At 37.9% G+C, this 17,011-nt stretch overlaps 1 protein-coding gene across 1 annotated transcript in view; it reads left to right on the top strand.

The window, feature by feature from the left end:
• The window catches only part of ZPR1 (ZPR1 zinc finger), a 65,307-nt gene that overhangs the window by 45,846 nt on the left and 2,450 nt on the right, over window positions 1-17,011 (top strand). Inside the window, exon 13 of the mRNA XM_053691380.1 lies at window positions 4,181-4,246. Coding sequence (XP_053547355.1) covers window positions 4,181-4,246 — 66 coding nt within the window. The remainder of the gene's footprint in view (window positions 1-4,180; window positions 4,247-17,011) is intronic.

Raw genomic sequence — 17,011 nt, 5'->3', positions numbered from 1 at the left:
TTACATAGGTGTGATCCTCATGTTGAAAAAAGATCTTGACAGGGAAGCCCCACCTATATTTGAGGTTAAGACGACGCAGATTCTGCGTGAAGTGTTGGAATGTCCGTCTCTTTGCGAGAGTATATGGAGATAAGTCCGGGAAGATTTGGACTGAATCGTATGGCTTTTTGAGATTTATATTCATGAACGAGACTCTAAGAACCTTTTCTTTAAAGGTGAAATAATGTAGTCTGAGGATAACATCTCTTGGTATATCAGAAGAAGAATTCCATGGACGTAGAGCTCTATGAGCTCGTTCTATAATGGACTCTTGTTCTGTAAAGGATCCAAGCAGCTCCCCAAAGAGACCAGAGAGATATTTGAGCAAGTCTGTTGAGCTAATATCTTCAGAGATGCCTCTGATCCGCAGATTGTTTCTACGCAATCTATCCTCCATATCTACCAGTTTAGTTTCTAAGTCTGAGATCTGTTCTGAGAATATGAGAGTAGATTTGTATGATCTATGCTCAGGTCTTCATGCTTACGTTCAAGAGTTGCCGTGCGCTCTCCCAAAGAGGCAATATCTCTTTTAAGCTCGCTCACAGAGTGTCTAAGGTCTTGTCTGAGAGACGAGTAATGGGTGTCCATCTTTTTTTAGAGGGCTTTGATGGAGTCTAGTACAGCAGACTGTGGGATACCTTGACATTCTTTTGAAGGATTAGGGGATTTAGGAGGAGGATTATATGTTGAGGCATCATCTCTGGAGTCATCCTCTGATTCCTCTGGGTCTGAAGTGATCTTACTATGAAAGTGATCATTTAGAGTTCTTTTAGGGTGTCCCTGATGTTTAATTTTTTTCCTCATGTTATGAGACATAAAAGCTAATGATAGGTGGGTCTCAAAAATAACTTGAAGGATGATAGTGGTAAGTGAATCACTAGTAACAGGTCTTCCTTTACTGTGAGTGAGGCTGGGGGGGGGGTAATCCACCTGGCTCCCCTACATTGAGGTCTTTAGCTCTGCATAATCGGTGAAGTTACTTCAAAAGAGGGGTGAATAGTTAGACTGATTAGCGTCTCCAATCAAAAGCCAGGCAAGGAGGGGTAACTTCAGTCCAGAATCTCTCAATGTAGTCTCCCTCCTGGGGGTGTGCCTCCTATTGGCGAAGTCGGGAAAAGGAGAGGGGGTATGACCCACAGGTACTTGGGTCCTGCGGGAAAGGGAGGAGGGGACTAACTGAGGTCACTGAGAGTAAAGGTTTCCGTGTAGAGCCCAGTATCGCTGGTTGGTCTATCCGGAGGCCACACAGGTTAATCCTAAGAGTTTACTTCTCTGGTGATTGAGGGGGGAGCTTAAAGTTCCGTTATATGAGCAAAGCTGGGTCCTTGAGTACAAAGTTCCTCATCTAATACCTAGTATGTGTATGCAGTGTGGCTCAGCTTCTTATGTCAAGATGGTCAAAAGCTTGGTATACTGTGAGGTTCAAATTAATGCAAGGATTATCTGGGCTCCTAATAAACAAATCCTATGTAGGCAGTGCCTGAAGGTCTATACTGTTACTGAGAGACAGTGGTGAATTTAGTTGAGTAGGTCAAATGGTGGTATAAAGAATGTCACACTAAAGTATAGTTTATATGAAAGTGCAGCTCTCAAAAGGGCAGATGTCGCGTGACTCCAAAGTCTTCCAAACCTGTGTACTGCCGTGTCTAACGTATCTTAATGTAGTGACTTTTAAACTTTGAGGACCTCGTGTCAATTATTGTCATTAATCTGAGGCTTTAGAAAAAAATGTGTCGGCTAAACGTGTGGCCCTTCCTGCCCTGCAGATTCAATAACTGTGGGCTAAATATGGCAGTTTTTGAAAGAAGCCTTTTCCCCTATTTTCGGATGGTTTCTCTCTGCGCAGTCTGTACAGCCAAGATGGGGGCGTCTCATCTAAGTCTCAGCTGCGTGGATCAGATTTGGCCAATACTAGTGTGCTCTGATATCCCCAGGGGCATTCAAACAACAGTGGAGTCGCTACCTCTGTGTACTCAGGGCTAACGATGTGAGTTCTATACAGTTCTTACCCCTCTGATGGCGGCTTGTTGCAAGATGAGTCGAATACTTCTGTGCGACATGGAGTTTTCCCCAGACCAGCACCTGTAGATAGAGCTATAGTATAACTTCAACACATCACCGGAGCGGAGCCCAGACCCTCCGGTGATGCTATCCTAAGTGAGCTTGATGTGCGGGTCCAGGAGCCGTAAGTTGGGCTACGTCCTCCTTCTTATAACCTTTAAACTTATCACTATGGATGGTGTTTTTAAAATGCTTGTCTGTTGGTTTGTCATAGTGTTTGTGCGGGTAAGAGTTCATGTTTCTTCATTAGCTGATAGGTCATCAGATGAGAACCAATCAGATCTGTCAGTGTCACTATCTGTAAATGTGACTGATTTGGATTGTCTATTATGAATTCTACGATTGCCCCTGTGTTTCTTAGATGCATTGCGTCTATACTCATAACGTTGTTTCTTGCTCCATATATAGACTGAATCTTTTTGATAATCTATTTTATCTCTGATAAATTTCAGATGTTTATTTTCCATGATAAGTGATTTGCCTCTTGCAAGAGAGGCCTGTAAGATATGATCAAATTTAGGAAAATCCTGGTCTTTACTGCGTCTATTCAATTCTAATGTGTATCTATTTCAGTTTTTATCTCATTAAGGTGTTTTGTTCTATATTGAATAAGTAATAGCATCATTTGTAGTGAACATTCAGACAATATGGTACATTATAGTGCACAGTACACTGTTTTCTCTCCCACTCTTCCTCTTTACTCCCGTCTGTTGCTCTAAGGGTTAATTCCTTATATTAGGATTGTTGAAGTGGGCGTGCTTTCTATGTAACTCATTAGGTTTTTTAGCCTATTAGATTCAATGTTGCCCTTTTTAATTGTACACGTGTGCAGCACCACAGGCTATGATTACGGCTCTCAGCCGAAACATGTAAGCCATTGGTGCCACGCTCACTCTGCTTTTACTTTGTTTGCACTGTTTACCCATGAGCATATGTTTGCTCTGCTTTTAAGTTGGACTTAATAAACCTACGTTTTATTCTTCAAAGTGCCTTTGGGACGTCATACTCTTTTCGTTTTGCTGAATCTATATGTGCCATATACTGAAGTGTATGACCATAGCTGATGTGGGCAAGAGGGCAGTATATGAATCTGTTTCTTTACACTTGATCCTAGATTATTTGTTTATATATACAGGTATACCTCACTTTACAGCGCTTCGCTAATACAGCGCTTTGTGGAGCTGAAGTTCAACCTCCAAGGACTTTAAAACAGTGCTGTAATCTTCGTGAGATTGCAAGAAAAGTGACTGGCACCATTTTATTATGCTTAGTTCACTCTGTTTACAGCATTACAGTGCAATCTGTGTCTCAGTGCTATACTCTGGCAAATTTTACTACAGTGATTGTCACTATTTTACAGGTACAGTATTTATTGAATACTGTGCTGTGCGAGTGTTAAACTAAACTTAGCTCTATTGTACACCTAATATAAGTTAGTTAAAACATGTTTTTAAGTTTTTAAACACACTGGCAAGTGAAAAGAAAGCTAAAACTGCCTTGTTTCACTTTAAGGCGGTTTTCACTTTACAGCGGGGCTCCGGTCCCTAAAGCGCTGTATGAGCGGGGTATACCTGTAACAGACTTCTGCCCCTGAACGTTCCCCTTTCATATTGCGCTAGTCACAGGCAAATATAACTTAGACTTTTGCTGGTTGGTAACTAGCCACTGACCTCTTTCTGGTGTGTTCATAGTGTTAGGTGGAGATGAAGGCTCCGGATGGGCAGTTCACCCTCCCGTCTCTTCCTCATATCTAGCTGGTTTGTAGCATTACTGCTTAATGTACCGCAAGCACTTCATGTCTAATACACCAGATGCTGATATCCTCTTGCTCCTTTAGATGTGAGTTTACTCAGGACACAATCTCAGGTAAGTCTCTGCTCACTCTAGTACCAGTTTGCTCTCGGGTATTGGAAGCCTCAGGCTGCCAAGTAAAGGGCATGTACAGGGGAAGCTCCTGTGGGAAAGGGGAAGCGCCTGTGCGGTCTTTTTATAAACTTTATACTTCATGCTCTTGTGTTTTACTATTGTGATAACAGGAAATCTTGCAGGTCTGTCGCTCACTTCTCTTCATTGTCTGCAGATCCTCGAGGGCCACATAAAAGCCCATGTGATCCTGGATGACCCGGCCGGTAACAGCTATCTTCAGGTATTTGATACAACATGCAGTTTCACACTAATGATATGGCAGCTCTTAAAGGGACAGTTACTGTAAAATCTTCTCTCATATTATTCCATCACATTTTATCTGCTGGACTGTATTAAAGTGTTTACAAATAGCTCCTTTACATTTATATCTGCATCTGAAATAGCTATTTTGTCCTATACTGAACATCTGTATGCTTAAAGTGATGGTAAATTTCAGACTATAAGAATGTGTCAAAGAGGAATATATTAGTTATGTATGTATATGTGTATATATGTGTATATATGTGTATATATGTGTATGTGTGTGTATATATGTATATATATATATATATATATATATATATATATATATATATATATTTAAAGGGTAATAATCCTAATTACAAAGAAAATAGAATAGAGGGGCGCCTCATGTATATCAGTATGCCAATAAATCAGATATAAGATAAAGCCAAGTGGGTACTCACATTAGGCCCAAGTACACTTATGTACTGGTAGATGCGGGCTGGTAGCTTGGGGTGTACCAGCTAACCCTCTCCAGGTGTAGATCGGTCCATGCAGGGGGATCTTGCCACACTCAGTGTGAGTTGGAAGTTGGTTGCAGTGGTAGTGACTGCTCAAGCAGGTGATAAACCAATGCTTGTATAAAACAAGTTAGTTTATTAAAAACAAGATTAAAAGCATAAACAAGCAATGGTTAAAATGCAACGCGTTTCTCAGCCCCAGCATGGACTGTTTCATCAGGCATAATACACCTAACCGACAACCTATTTAAACTATACCTTAACCAATAGTACGCATGGACACACCCCTAGTGGGCGTGCATAAGTACATACATTGTTAATTGATTGACAACAAGCAAACTTGTGAAAGTCATGGATACAAAAAATATATAGTGTTATAGTAAACCTGCAAACTAGTAAACAATGACAGTAATATCACAATGAAAGTATCACATTATGCTGTGATGAAAAGGATACTCTAAAATAGCCCAACGTCTCATGATTGCAATGCATATATCTATATAAACAAACCCTAAACAAATTCATATATTAGCATCCAATGGACAATCTATTGAAGGTTTACAGTGTCATACATATGGTCATAAGTCCCAATCCTCATCTCAAAAAGAACCCTACTTTAACTTCATAAATTTAGTAATATTGATTCTGTAAATTTGTCTTATCATATTTGGTAATAATTATATAAACATATGGCATTTGTGAGTCCTTAAGATCATCATATTATACTCACTTTTTTATGTATAATCGTATACTAGGCACAGTTTATGAAAGATTCAATTGAATCGTTCCCATATTCTCTAAATTTAGTAAGTTGTAAGTTACTGCTGGGTATATACATATATGTGCGGATTAAACTTTAAAAACATGATGAGCTCACGATTCAGATAAACTGTGTAAAAACCTACAGTCTTCCTATATGTTGGCAAACAATCTACCAAAAGAAACTTAACATTTGGCGATGTTAAGCCAATCCTGTCTCGATAATTCTAATACACCCTCTATTGGACCAATGATGTAGTGGTGGGTGTGTGGAAAGTGACGATGTTAGGCCAATCCTGTCTCAATAGTTCTAATACACCTTCTATTGGACCAATGATGTGGCGGTGGGTGTGTGGAAAGTGACTGTTAGGCCAATCCTGTCTTGATAGTTCTAATACACCTTCTATTGGACCAATGATGTGGCGGTGGGTGTGTGACAATAGAAGTGGTGAATTCTAACCTCAAATGTAGGTTAGAATTCACCACTTGTATTGTCAATTTTTATTCACATTACAAAATAATTTCTTCATAGTAGGAAGTCATATAGATCAATTTCTTTATCATTTTAGATTAGCTACTTTTATTAGAATATAAGTCGCTGCTTATTATAGAGGGCACATTATTAGAATATAGCACAGGCACAATAGATTTGCATTACTGATTATCACATTTTAGCACACAATAACACCTATTGTGTGTGTATATATAGACTATCTAGCACATAATTACAAGGGTATCTCTTACAGATTTTTTCCTCAGTAAGAAGACTTTGAGGATTATTCTTTTTTGCAACTAGAAATTTATAACACATATTAGGATATCAGTCATGCAATAACACTGTTTGCATCTCTAGAGTTCAGTATACAGTTAATAGACTGTATATAGAGTAGTTTATATAACGTATATCCTTGATATGGAACAAAGTATATATTACACCAGATTATCATACGTAGATGCTCAAACATCACTAATATCACAACATTTTATGTTATAACATAGACTCACTCTGTTTACATTTCACACATACTACTGACGCAGTATTCACAATGTTAGTATGATGGATCATCCACAGAATATTCATATCCTTTTGGTTCATATTAGTGCACTTTCTTAATCACTTCATCCTAACATTTTTAATAAGGCTATATAATATGAAGTATGGCCAGTTTAGTATTCATAGCCAGCATGAGTTTGTTGTACTAAGAGTACTAGCGGATTATGCATACTTATTTAGGTTAGTATATCATATGAAGTACGGTAGTCCACACTAAACATTATTTAAATCCAGTAAGATATTAGTTTGCCCATGTTAGTAAATCATAAAATACGTAACGTCAAGAGAGCCACTAATAGAAATTGGACGTAACGGGTCCATATTATGGCGCTGGATCACACCCCCTGAAGTTATACCGCTTGGAATTGCTCCCTATATGTGACAGCTAGTTATTTCCTATTATAACGTCACTTTCCACACGCCCACAGCTACACCATTGGTCCAATAGAGGGTGCTTTTAGATCTATTGAGACAGGATTGGCTTAACATCGCCATATGTTAAGTTTATTTGGCAGATTGTTTGCAAACACATAGGAAGACTGCAGGTCTCTACACAGTCTGTCTCAATAGTGAGCTTATGGATATACACAATTGGATTGACATGTTTTTTAAAGTTTAATCCGCATTCATATGTTTATACCCAGCAGGGAGTAAATAATTCACCAGCAGTAAGTAACTTACACTACATATAATTCATGTTCTGTCAGGTATCAGTTCGCTAACAGTAATAGATTATTAAACACGAAGCATCAAGAATGCCACTAATCGTAATTGGACGTAATAGGTCCATCTTGTGGTGGTAGACCACTCCCCCTTGAAGAGTAATATCATCCGGAATCGCTTCTAAGAGTTGACAGCCAGTTATCCCCCACTTTCACGTCACTTTCCACACACCCACCACTACATCATTGGTCCAATAGAGGGTGTATTAGAACTATCGAGACAGGATTGGCTTAACATCGCCAAATGTTAAGTTTCTTTTGGTAGATTGTTTGCTAACATATATGAAGACTGTAGGTTTCTTTCATGTAATTAGCAAGAGTCCATGAGCTAGTGACGTATGGGATATACATTCCTACCAGGAGGGGCAAAGTTTCCCAAACCTCAAAATGCCTATAAATACACCCCTCACCACACCCACAATTCAGTTTTACAAACTTTGCCTCCCATGGAGGTGGTGAAGTAAGTTTGTGCTAGATTCTACGTTGATATGCGCTTCGCAGCAGGCTGGAGCCCGGTTTTCTTCTCAGAGTGCAGTGAATGTCAGAGGGATGTGAAGAGAGTATTGCCTATTTGAATACAATGGTCTTCCTCTAGGGGATCTATTTCATAGGTTCTCTGTTATCGGTCGTAGAGATTTCTTCTCCTACCTCCCTTTTTCATATCGACGATATACTCTTATATACCATTACCTCTACTGATTCTCGTTTCAGTACTGGTTTGGCTATCTACTATATGTAGATGAGTGTCTTAGGGTAAGTCTTATTTTATTTATGACACTCTAAGCTATGGTTGGGCACTTTATATGTAAAGTTCTAAATATGTGTTAAAACTTATATTTGCCATGATTCAGGATAATCGGTATTCCTTCATTCAGACAGTCAGTTTCATTATTTGGGATAATGCATATGAATAAATATTTTTTCCTTACCTTAAATTTTCAATTGACTTTTTTTCCCTGCGGGCTGTTAGGCTCGCGGGGGCTGAAATGCTTCAATTTATTGCGTCATTCTTGGCGCAAAATTTTGTCATTTCCGGCGCCATAATTGACGCCGGAAGTTTGTTTGCGGTTGCGTCATTTTTGACGTATATGTGTTTCACACGTTCTTTGGTGCCAAAAATGTGGGCGTCGTTTTTTCCGGTGTCAGAGGATGTGGCGTCATACTTAGCGGCAAAAATGTGGGCGTCATTCTTGTCTCCACCTTTTTTCACATTATTTAAGTCTCACTTTTTTCATTGCTTCTGGTTGCTAGAGGCTTGTTTATTTGGCATTTTTTCCCATTCCTGAAACTGTCATTTTAAGGAATTTGATAATTTTGCTTTATATGTTGTTTTTTTCTATTACATATTGCAAGATGTCTCAACCTGACCCTGGATCAGAATCTACTTCTGGAAAGACGCTGCCTGATGCTGGTTCTACAAAAGTTAAGTGCATCTGTTGTAAACTTTTGGTAACTGTTCCTCCGGCTGTAGTTTGTGATAACTGTCATGATAAACTTTCTAATGCAGATTGTGTTTCCATTAGTAATAATCCATTACCTGTTGTTGTTCCTTCAACATCTAATGTTCAGGATGTCCCTGTTAATGTAAAAGAATTTGTTTCTAATTCTATTAGGAAGGCTCTGTCTGTTATTCCTCCTTCCAGTAAACGTAAAAGGTCTTTTAAAACTTCTCATATTTCAGATGAATTTTTAAGTGACCGCCATCATTCTGACTTATCTGTTTCTGATGAGGATCTATCTGGTTCAGAAGATTCTGCCTCAGATATTGACACTGATAAATCTTCATATTTATTTAAGATGGAATTTATTCGTTCTTTACTTGAAGTGTTGATTGCATTAGATATGGAGGAGTCTAGTCCTCTTGATACTAAATCTACTAAGCGTTTAAATTCGTTTTTTAAACCTCATGTAGTTATTCCAGAAGTTTTTCCAGTTCCTGATGCTATTTCAGAAGTAATTTCTAGGGAATAGAATAGTCTGGGTACCTCATTTACTCCTTCTCCAAGGTTTAAGAAATTGTACCCTGTGCCATCTGATAGATTAGAGTTTTGGGACAAAATCCCTAAAGTTGATGGGGCTATCTCTACTCTTGCTAAACGTACTACTATTCCTACGGTGGATAGTACTTCCTTTAAGGATCCTTTAGATAGGAAACTTGAATCCTTTCCCCCAAGGCAGAACATGCAGTGATCTGAGATGTCATCGCAGAAAATGCAGCATGTCTGCAGAAAGAACAGGACACAAACAGGAACTGTTAGCTCTTTAACTTTGCAGTGCTGCTCCACATTAGGCTGTTCTTTTCAAACAGAGCTGTTCTCTGGCTGCACAGTGAAAGTTTTTTTTTTTTTTTTAATCACAGTTTATCCAGAGCAAAGTGCTGTTAGAAGTTAAAGGGACACTCAATCAAAACTTTCCAATTTGCTTCCATTAACAAAATGTGCACAGTCTTTTTATATTTAAACTTTTTGAGTCACCAACTCCTACTGAGCATGTGCAAGAATCGGCGTGTATGCATTTGTGAATGGCTGCTGTCACATGGTACGTGTATGCATTGATGATTGGCTGATGGCTGTCACATGGTGCAGTGGGAGTGGAAAAAGACAAATTTTAAAATTGTCAGGAAAAAAATCTACTACTCATTTGAAGTTCAGACTAAGTGCTATTGCATTGTCTTGTTATCTTGCATTTGTTGATTATGCAAATCTACTGTGTTGACTGGCCCTTTAACAGTCAAATATGCAGTAGTGCATTGATTGACTGGCTCTTAGAGATTGTTTCAAGCCCGTCCCCTAGCCTTTCACAGTTTGCAAAGCTGTTTTTTTCTGAATGTACGTTTGTATGAGCAATGTACGTTTTTTTTATTACTACTTCTATGTTAGACTATGTCTGCAGCTAATTTGCAATGCAATTATTGCACTATATTATAAAACTTGAAATATTGCTTTATTCTCCAGTTGCACATTGCAATTGAACTAGTGCTTTAGTGTAACTGCCAAATTTAAAATATAATTTTATTTAAAAATGGACCTGCAGAAAAAAATTCTCTAAAAAAATTCTCAACGCAGAAAGTGAAAAAAAGTTCTGCTTCTGGGATCCTTTCTAAGAAGAGCTTATTTATGTTCAGGTAATATTTTTAGACCTGCTATTTCTTTGGCTGATGTTGCTGCAGCTTCCACTTTTTGGTTGGAGGCTTTAGCGCAACAAGTGTCAGACCATAATGCTTATAGCATTGTTAAACTTCTTCAACATGCTAATAACTTTATTTGTGATGCCATTTTTTATATCATTAGAATTGATGTCGGGTATATGTCTAGCTATTTTAGCTAGAAGAGCTTTATGGCTTAAATCTTGGAATGCAGATATGACTTCTAAGTCAACTTTGCTTTCTCTTTCTTTCCAAGGTAATAAATTATTTGGTTCACAGTTGGATTCAATTATTTAAACTGTTACTGGGGGGAAAGGAACCTTTTTGCCTCAGGACAAAAAATCTAAAGGTAAATACAGGGCTGCTAATCGTTTTCGTTCCTTTCGTCAGAATAAGGAACAGAAGCCTGACCCTTCCCCTAAAGGAACGGTTTCCGTTTGGAAACCCTCTCCAGTCTGGAATAAATCCAAGCCTTTTAGAAAGTCAAAACCAGCTCCCAAGTCCACATGAAGGTGCGGCCCTCATTCCAGCACAGCTGGTAGGGGGCAGGTTACGATTTTTCAAAGATATTTGGATCAATTCAATTCACAGTCTTTGGATTCAGAACATTGTTTCACAAGGGTACAGAATAGGTTTCAAGGTAAGGCCACCTGTGAGAAGATTTTTTTTCTCTCTCGCATTCCAGTAAACCCGGTGAAGGCTCAGGCATTTCTGAAATGTGTTTCAGACCTAGAGTTGGCTGGGGTAATTGTGCCAGTTCCAGTTCTGGAACGGGGTCTGGGGTTTTATTCAAATCTATTCATTGTACCAAAGAAGGAGACCAGTTCTGGATCTAAAAATATTGAATCGTTATGTAAGGATACCAACATTCAAAATGGTGACTATAAGGACTATTCTGCTTTTTGTTCAGCAAGGGCATTATATGTCTACAATAGACTTACAGGATGCATATCTTCATATTCCAATTCATCCAGATCACTATCAGTTTCTGAGATTCTCTTTTCTAGACAAGCATTACCAGTTTGTTGCCCTTCCGTTTGGCCTAGCAACAGCTCCAAGGATCTTTTCAAAGATTCTCGGTGCCCTTCTCTCTGTAATCAGAGAACAGGGTATTGCGGTATTTCCTTATTTGGACGATATCTTGGTACTTGCTCAGTCTTTACATTCTGCAGAACTCATATGAATCAATTTGTGTCGTTTCTTCAAAGACATGGTTGGAGGATCAATTCACCAAAGAGTTCATTGATTCCTCAGACAAAGGTAACCTTTTTGGTCTTTCTAATAGATTCAGTGTCCATGACTTTGTCTTTAACAGAAAAGAGATGTCTGAAGTTGGTTTCAGCTTGTCGAAACCTTCAGTCTCAATCGTTCCCTTCGGTAGCTTTGTGCATGGAAATTCTAGATCTCATGACTGCCGCATCGGACGCGATCCCCTTTGCTCGCTTTCACATGAGACCTCTTCAGCTTTGTATGCTGAACCAGTGGTGCAGGGATTATACAAAGATATCATAATTAATATCCTTAAATCCCAATGTTCGATCTTCTCTGACTTGGTGGTTGAATCACCATCGTCTAATTCAAGGGGCCTCTTTTTTGTTCGTCCAACCTGGACTGTAATCTCAACAGATGCAAGTCTCTCAGGTTGGGGAGCTGTATGGGGATCTCTGACAGCGCAGGGGGTTTGGGAATTTCAGGAGGCGAAATTACCAATCAACATTTTGGAACTCCGTGAGATTTTCAGAGCTCTTCAGTTCTGGCCTCTTCTGAAGAGAGAATCGTTTGTTTTCAGACAGACAACCGTGGCGTATGTCAATCATCAAGGAGGGACTCACAGTCCTCAGGCTATGAAAGAAGTATCTCGGATACTTGTATGGGTGGAATCCAGCTCCTGTCTAATCTCTGCGGTTCACATCCCAGGTGTAGACAATTGGGAAGTGGATTATCTCAGTCGCCAGACGTTACATCCGGGCAAATGGTCTCTTCACCCAGAGGTATTTCTTCAGATTGTTCAAATCTGGGGACTTCCAGAAATAGATCTGATGGCCTCTCATCTAAACAAGAAACTTCCCAGGTATCTGTCCAGATCCAGGGATCCTCAGGCGGAAGCAGTGGACGCGCTGTCGCTTCCTTGGAATTATCAACCTGCTTATATCTTTCCGCCTCTAGTTCTTCTTCCAAAAGTGATTTCCAAAATTCTAATGGAACGTTCGTTTGTATTGCTGGTGGCTCCAGCATGGCCTCACAGTTTTTGGTATGCGGATCTTGCCAACCTTGGACACTTCCGTTAAGGCCAGACCTTCTTTCTCAAGGCCCTTTTTTCCATCAGGATCTCAAATCATTAAATTTGAAGGTATGGAGATTGAATGCTTGATTCTTAGTCAGAGGTTTCTCTGACTCAGTGATTAATACTATGATACAGGCTCGTAAATCTGTGTCTAGAAAGATTTGTTATCGAGTCTGGAAGACTTACATTTCTTGGTGTTCTTCTCATAAATTCTCTTGGCATTCTTTTAGAATTCCTAGAATTTTACAGTTTCTTCAGGATGGTTTGGATAAGGGTTTGTCTGCAAGCTCTTTGAAAGGTCAAATCTCTGCTCTTTCTGTCATTAAGTCAATCTCTCCTCCTTGGAGTCTTAATTTGGCTCTGAGGGCTTTACAGGCTCCTCCGTTTGAACCTATGCATTCTCTGGATATTAAATTACTTTCTTGGAAAGTGTTGTTCCTTTTGGCCATCTCTTCTGCTAGTAGAGTTTCTGAGTTATCTGCTCTTTCTTGTGAATCTCCTTTCCTGATATTTCATCAGGATAAGGCAGTGTTGCCGACTTCATTTAAATTTTTACCTAAGGTTGTGAATTCTAACAACATTAGTAGAGAGGTTGTTGTCCCTTCATTGTGTCCTAATCCTAAGAATTCTCTGGAGAAATCTTTACATTCTTTGGATGTAGTTAGAGCTTTGAAATATTATGTTGAAGCTACTAAAGGTTTTAGAAAGACTTCTAGTCTATTTGTCATCTTTTCTGGTTCCAGGAAAGGTCAGAAGGCTTCTGCCATTTCTTTGGCATCTTGGTTAAAATCTTTGATTCATCATGCTTATGTAGAGTCGGGTAAGTCCCCGCCTCAAAGGATTACAGCTCATTCTACTAGGTCAGTTTCTACTTCCTGGGCTTTTAGGAATGAAGCTTCTGTTGATCAAATTTGCAAAGCAGCAACTTGGTCTTTGCATACTTTTACTAAATTCTACCATTTTGATGTTTTTTCTTCTTCTGAAGCAGTTTTTGGTAGAAAAGTACTTCAGTCAGCTGTTTCAGTTTGATTCTGCTGCTTATTATTTAATTTCATTTTTTTGATTTGGGTTGTGGATTATTTTTTCAGCGGAATTGGCTGTCTTTATTTTATCCCCTCCCTCTCTAGTGACTCTTGCGTGGAAGTTCCACATCTTGGGTATCTGCTATCCCATACGTCACTAGCTCATGGACTCTTGCTAATTACATGAAAGAAAACATAATTTATGTAAGAACTTACCTGATAAATTAATTTATTTCATATTAGCAAGAGTCCATGAGGCCCACCCTTTTTTGTGATGGTTATTTTTTTTTTGTATAAAGCACAATTATTCCAATTCCTTATTTTTTGATGCTTTCGCTCCTTTCTTTTCACCCCACTTCTTGGCTATTCGTTAACCTGAATTGTGTGTGTGGTGAGGGGTGTATTTATAGGCATTTTGAGGTTTGGGAAACTTTGCCCCTCCTGGTAGGAATGTATATCCCATACGTCACTAGCTCATGGACTCTTGCTAATATGAAAGAAATTAATTTATCAGATAAGTTCTTACTTAAATTATGTTTTTTACACAGTTTATCTGAATCGTGGGCTCATCATGTTTTTAAAGGGACAGTCTAGGCCAAAATAAACTTTCATGATTCAGATAGAGCGTGTAATTTTAAACAATTTTCCAATTTACTTTTTTCACCAATTTTGCTTTGTTCTCTTGGTATTCTTAGTTGAAAGCTTAACCTAGGAGGTTCATATGCTAATTTCTTAGACCTTGAAGCCCACCTCTTTTCAGATTGCATTTTAACAGTTTTTCACCACTAGAGGGTGTTAGTTCACGTATTTCATATAGATAACACTGTGCTCGTGCACGTGATGTTATCTGGGAGAAGGCACTGATTGGCTAGACTGCAAGTCTGTCAAAAGAACTGAAAAAAGGGGCAGTTTGCAGAGGCTTAGATACAAGATAATCACAGAGGTTAAAAGTATATTATTATAACTGTGTTGGTTATGCAAAACTGGGGAATGGGTAATAAAGGGATTATCTATCTTTTAAAACAATAACAATTCTGGTGTAGACTGTCCCTTTAAAGTTTAATCTGCACATATACAGTTTATGTATATACCCAGCAGTAAGTAACTCATAACTTACTAAATTTATAGAATATGGGAACGATTCAATTAAATCTTTCATAAACGGTGTCTGGTATACGACTATCAATCAAAAAGTGAGTATAATATGACCATCTTATGGACTCGCAAATCCCATATGTTTTTATAATTATTACCGAATATGATATGATGAATTTATAAATTTAGTAATATTGATTCTTTAAAGTTAAAGTAGGGTCCTTTTTGAGATGAGGATTGGGACTTATGACGATGTAAACCTTCAATAGCTTGTCCATTGGATGCTAACATATGAATTTGTTTAGGGTTTGTTTATATAGATATATGCATTGCAATCATGAGACTTTGGGCTATTTTAGAGTATCCTTTTCATCACAGCATAATGTGATACTTTCATTGTGATATTACTGTCATTGTTTACTAGTTTGCAGGTTTAGATCATAATGTTTAGTATAACACTATATATTTTTTGTATCCATGACTTTCACAAGTTTGCTTGTTGTCAATTAATCTATTAACAATGTATGTACTTATGCACGCCCAATAGGGGTGTGTCCATGCTTACTATTGGTTAAGGTATAGTTTAAATAGGTTGTCAGTTAGGTGTATTATGCCTGATGAAACAGCCCATTCTGGGGCTGAGAAACACGTTGCATTTTAACCATTGCTTGTTTATGCTTTTAATCTTGTTTTTAATAAACGAACTTGTTTTATACAAGCATTGGTTTATCACCACCTTGAGCAGTCACTACCACTGTAACCAACTTCCAACTCACACTGAGTTTGGCAGGATCCTCCTGCGTTGACCGATCTACGCCTGGAGAGGGTTAGCTGGTACACCCCAAGCTACCAGCCCGCATCTACCAGTACATATGTACTTGGGCCTAATGTGAGTACCCATTTGGCTTTATCTTATATATTGATTGGCATACTGATAAAACACATGAGGCGCCCCTCTATTCTATTTCCTTTGTAGTTCCGGATAATTCTGTGAGGAGAGCAGCCCTGTTATTGTGCCCTACGTACAGAATTGGATTGTTCCACCACATTGGATATACCACATCATCCATTGTCCATATATTGGAAGTCTCTATTGGGACATTCCTTAATAACAACTTTTTGAATATTTGGTGTGATCTTTGTTCATTGAGATTTGTTTTATATATTTATATATTTATATATATATATATATATATATATATATATATATATATATATATATATATATATATATATATATATATATATATATATTGAGAGAGAGAGATAAAAATGTATATGGTACTTGAAAGGTATTTGGTTGATATATATATATATATATATATATATATATATATATATATATATATATATATATATATATATATATATATATATATATATATATATATATATATATATATATATATATATATATATATTCTCTACCTACCTATAGAGCCCCCCTCATTACTCAGTATATAATAATCCTAATTGCTATTGTCCTATTCATTTCTTCTTTTGGCTGGGCTGGGCTGTATAGAGCAGTTACACCCACTCTCTACATAGACTTTCTAAGAGCTTTAAAGGGGCTGAACTTCAAGATTGTCATATGACACACATGTTGATTGGATGCTCACTGGAATTGTCATAAAAAACAAGAGTTCATCCAAGTGGGCTGGCACAACATTACAACAGAAGCATTACTATATGCACTTATTTAAAGGGACACTGAACCCAATTTTTTTCTTTTGTGATTCAGATAGAGCATGAAATTATAAGCAACTTTCTAATTTACTCCTATTATCAAATGTTCTTTATTTTCTTGGTATCCTTATTTGAAATGCAAGAATGTAAGTTTAGATGCCGGACCATTTTTGGTGAACAACCTAGGTTGTCCTTGCTGATTGGTGGATAAATTCATCCAACAATCAAAAACTGCTGTCCAGAGGTCTGAACTAAGAAAAAAGCTTAGATGTCTTTTTCATATAAAGATAGCAAGAGAACGAAGAATTGATAATAGGAGTAAATTAGAAAGTTGCTTAAAATTGCATGCTCTATCTGAATCACAAAAAAAAAAAAAAAATTGGGGTTCAGTGTCCCTTTAAATCTTTCACAGATTGATTAAAACAAAAAAGGTAAACACATACTTTTTCAATGGCAAAGATTACATATGGCATTT

The sequence above is a fragment of the Bombina bombina genome, chromosome 8 (assembly GCF_027579735.1).
Source record: "Bombina bombina isolate aBomBom1 chromosome 8, aBomBom1.pri, whole genome shotgun sequence".
In the NCBI taxonomy this organism is placed as follows: Eukaryota; Metazoa; Chordata; class Amphibia; order Anura; family Bombinatoridae; genus Bombina; species Bombina bombina.
This window is presented reverse-complemented; position numbering and strand designations above follow the sequence as displayed.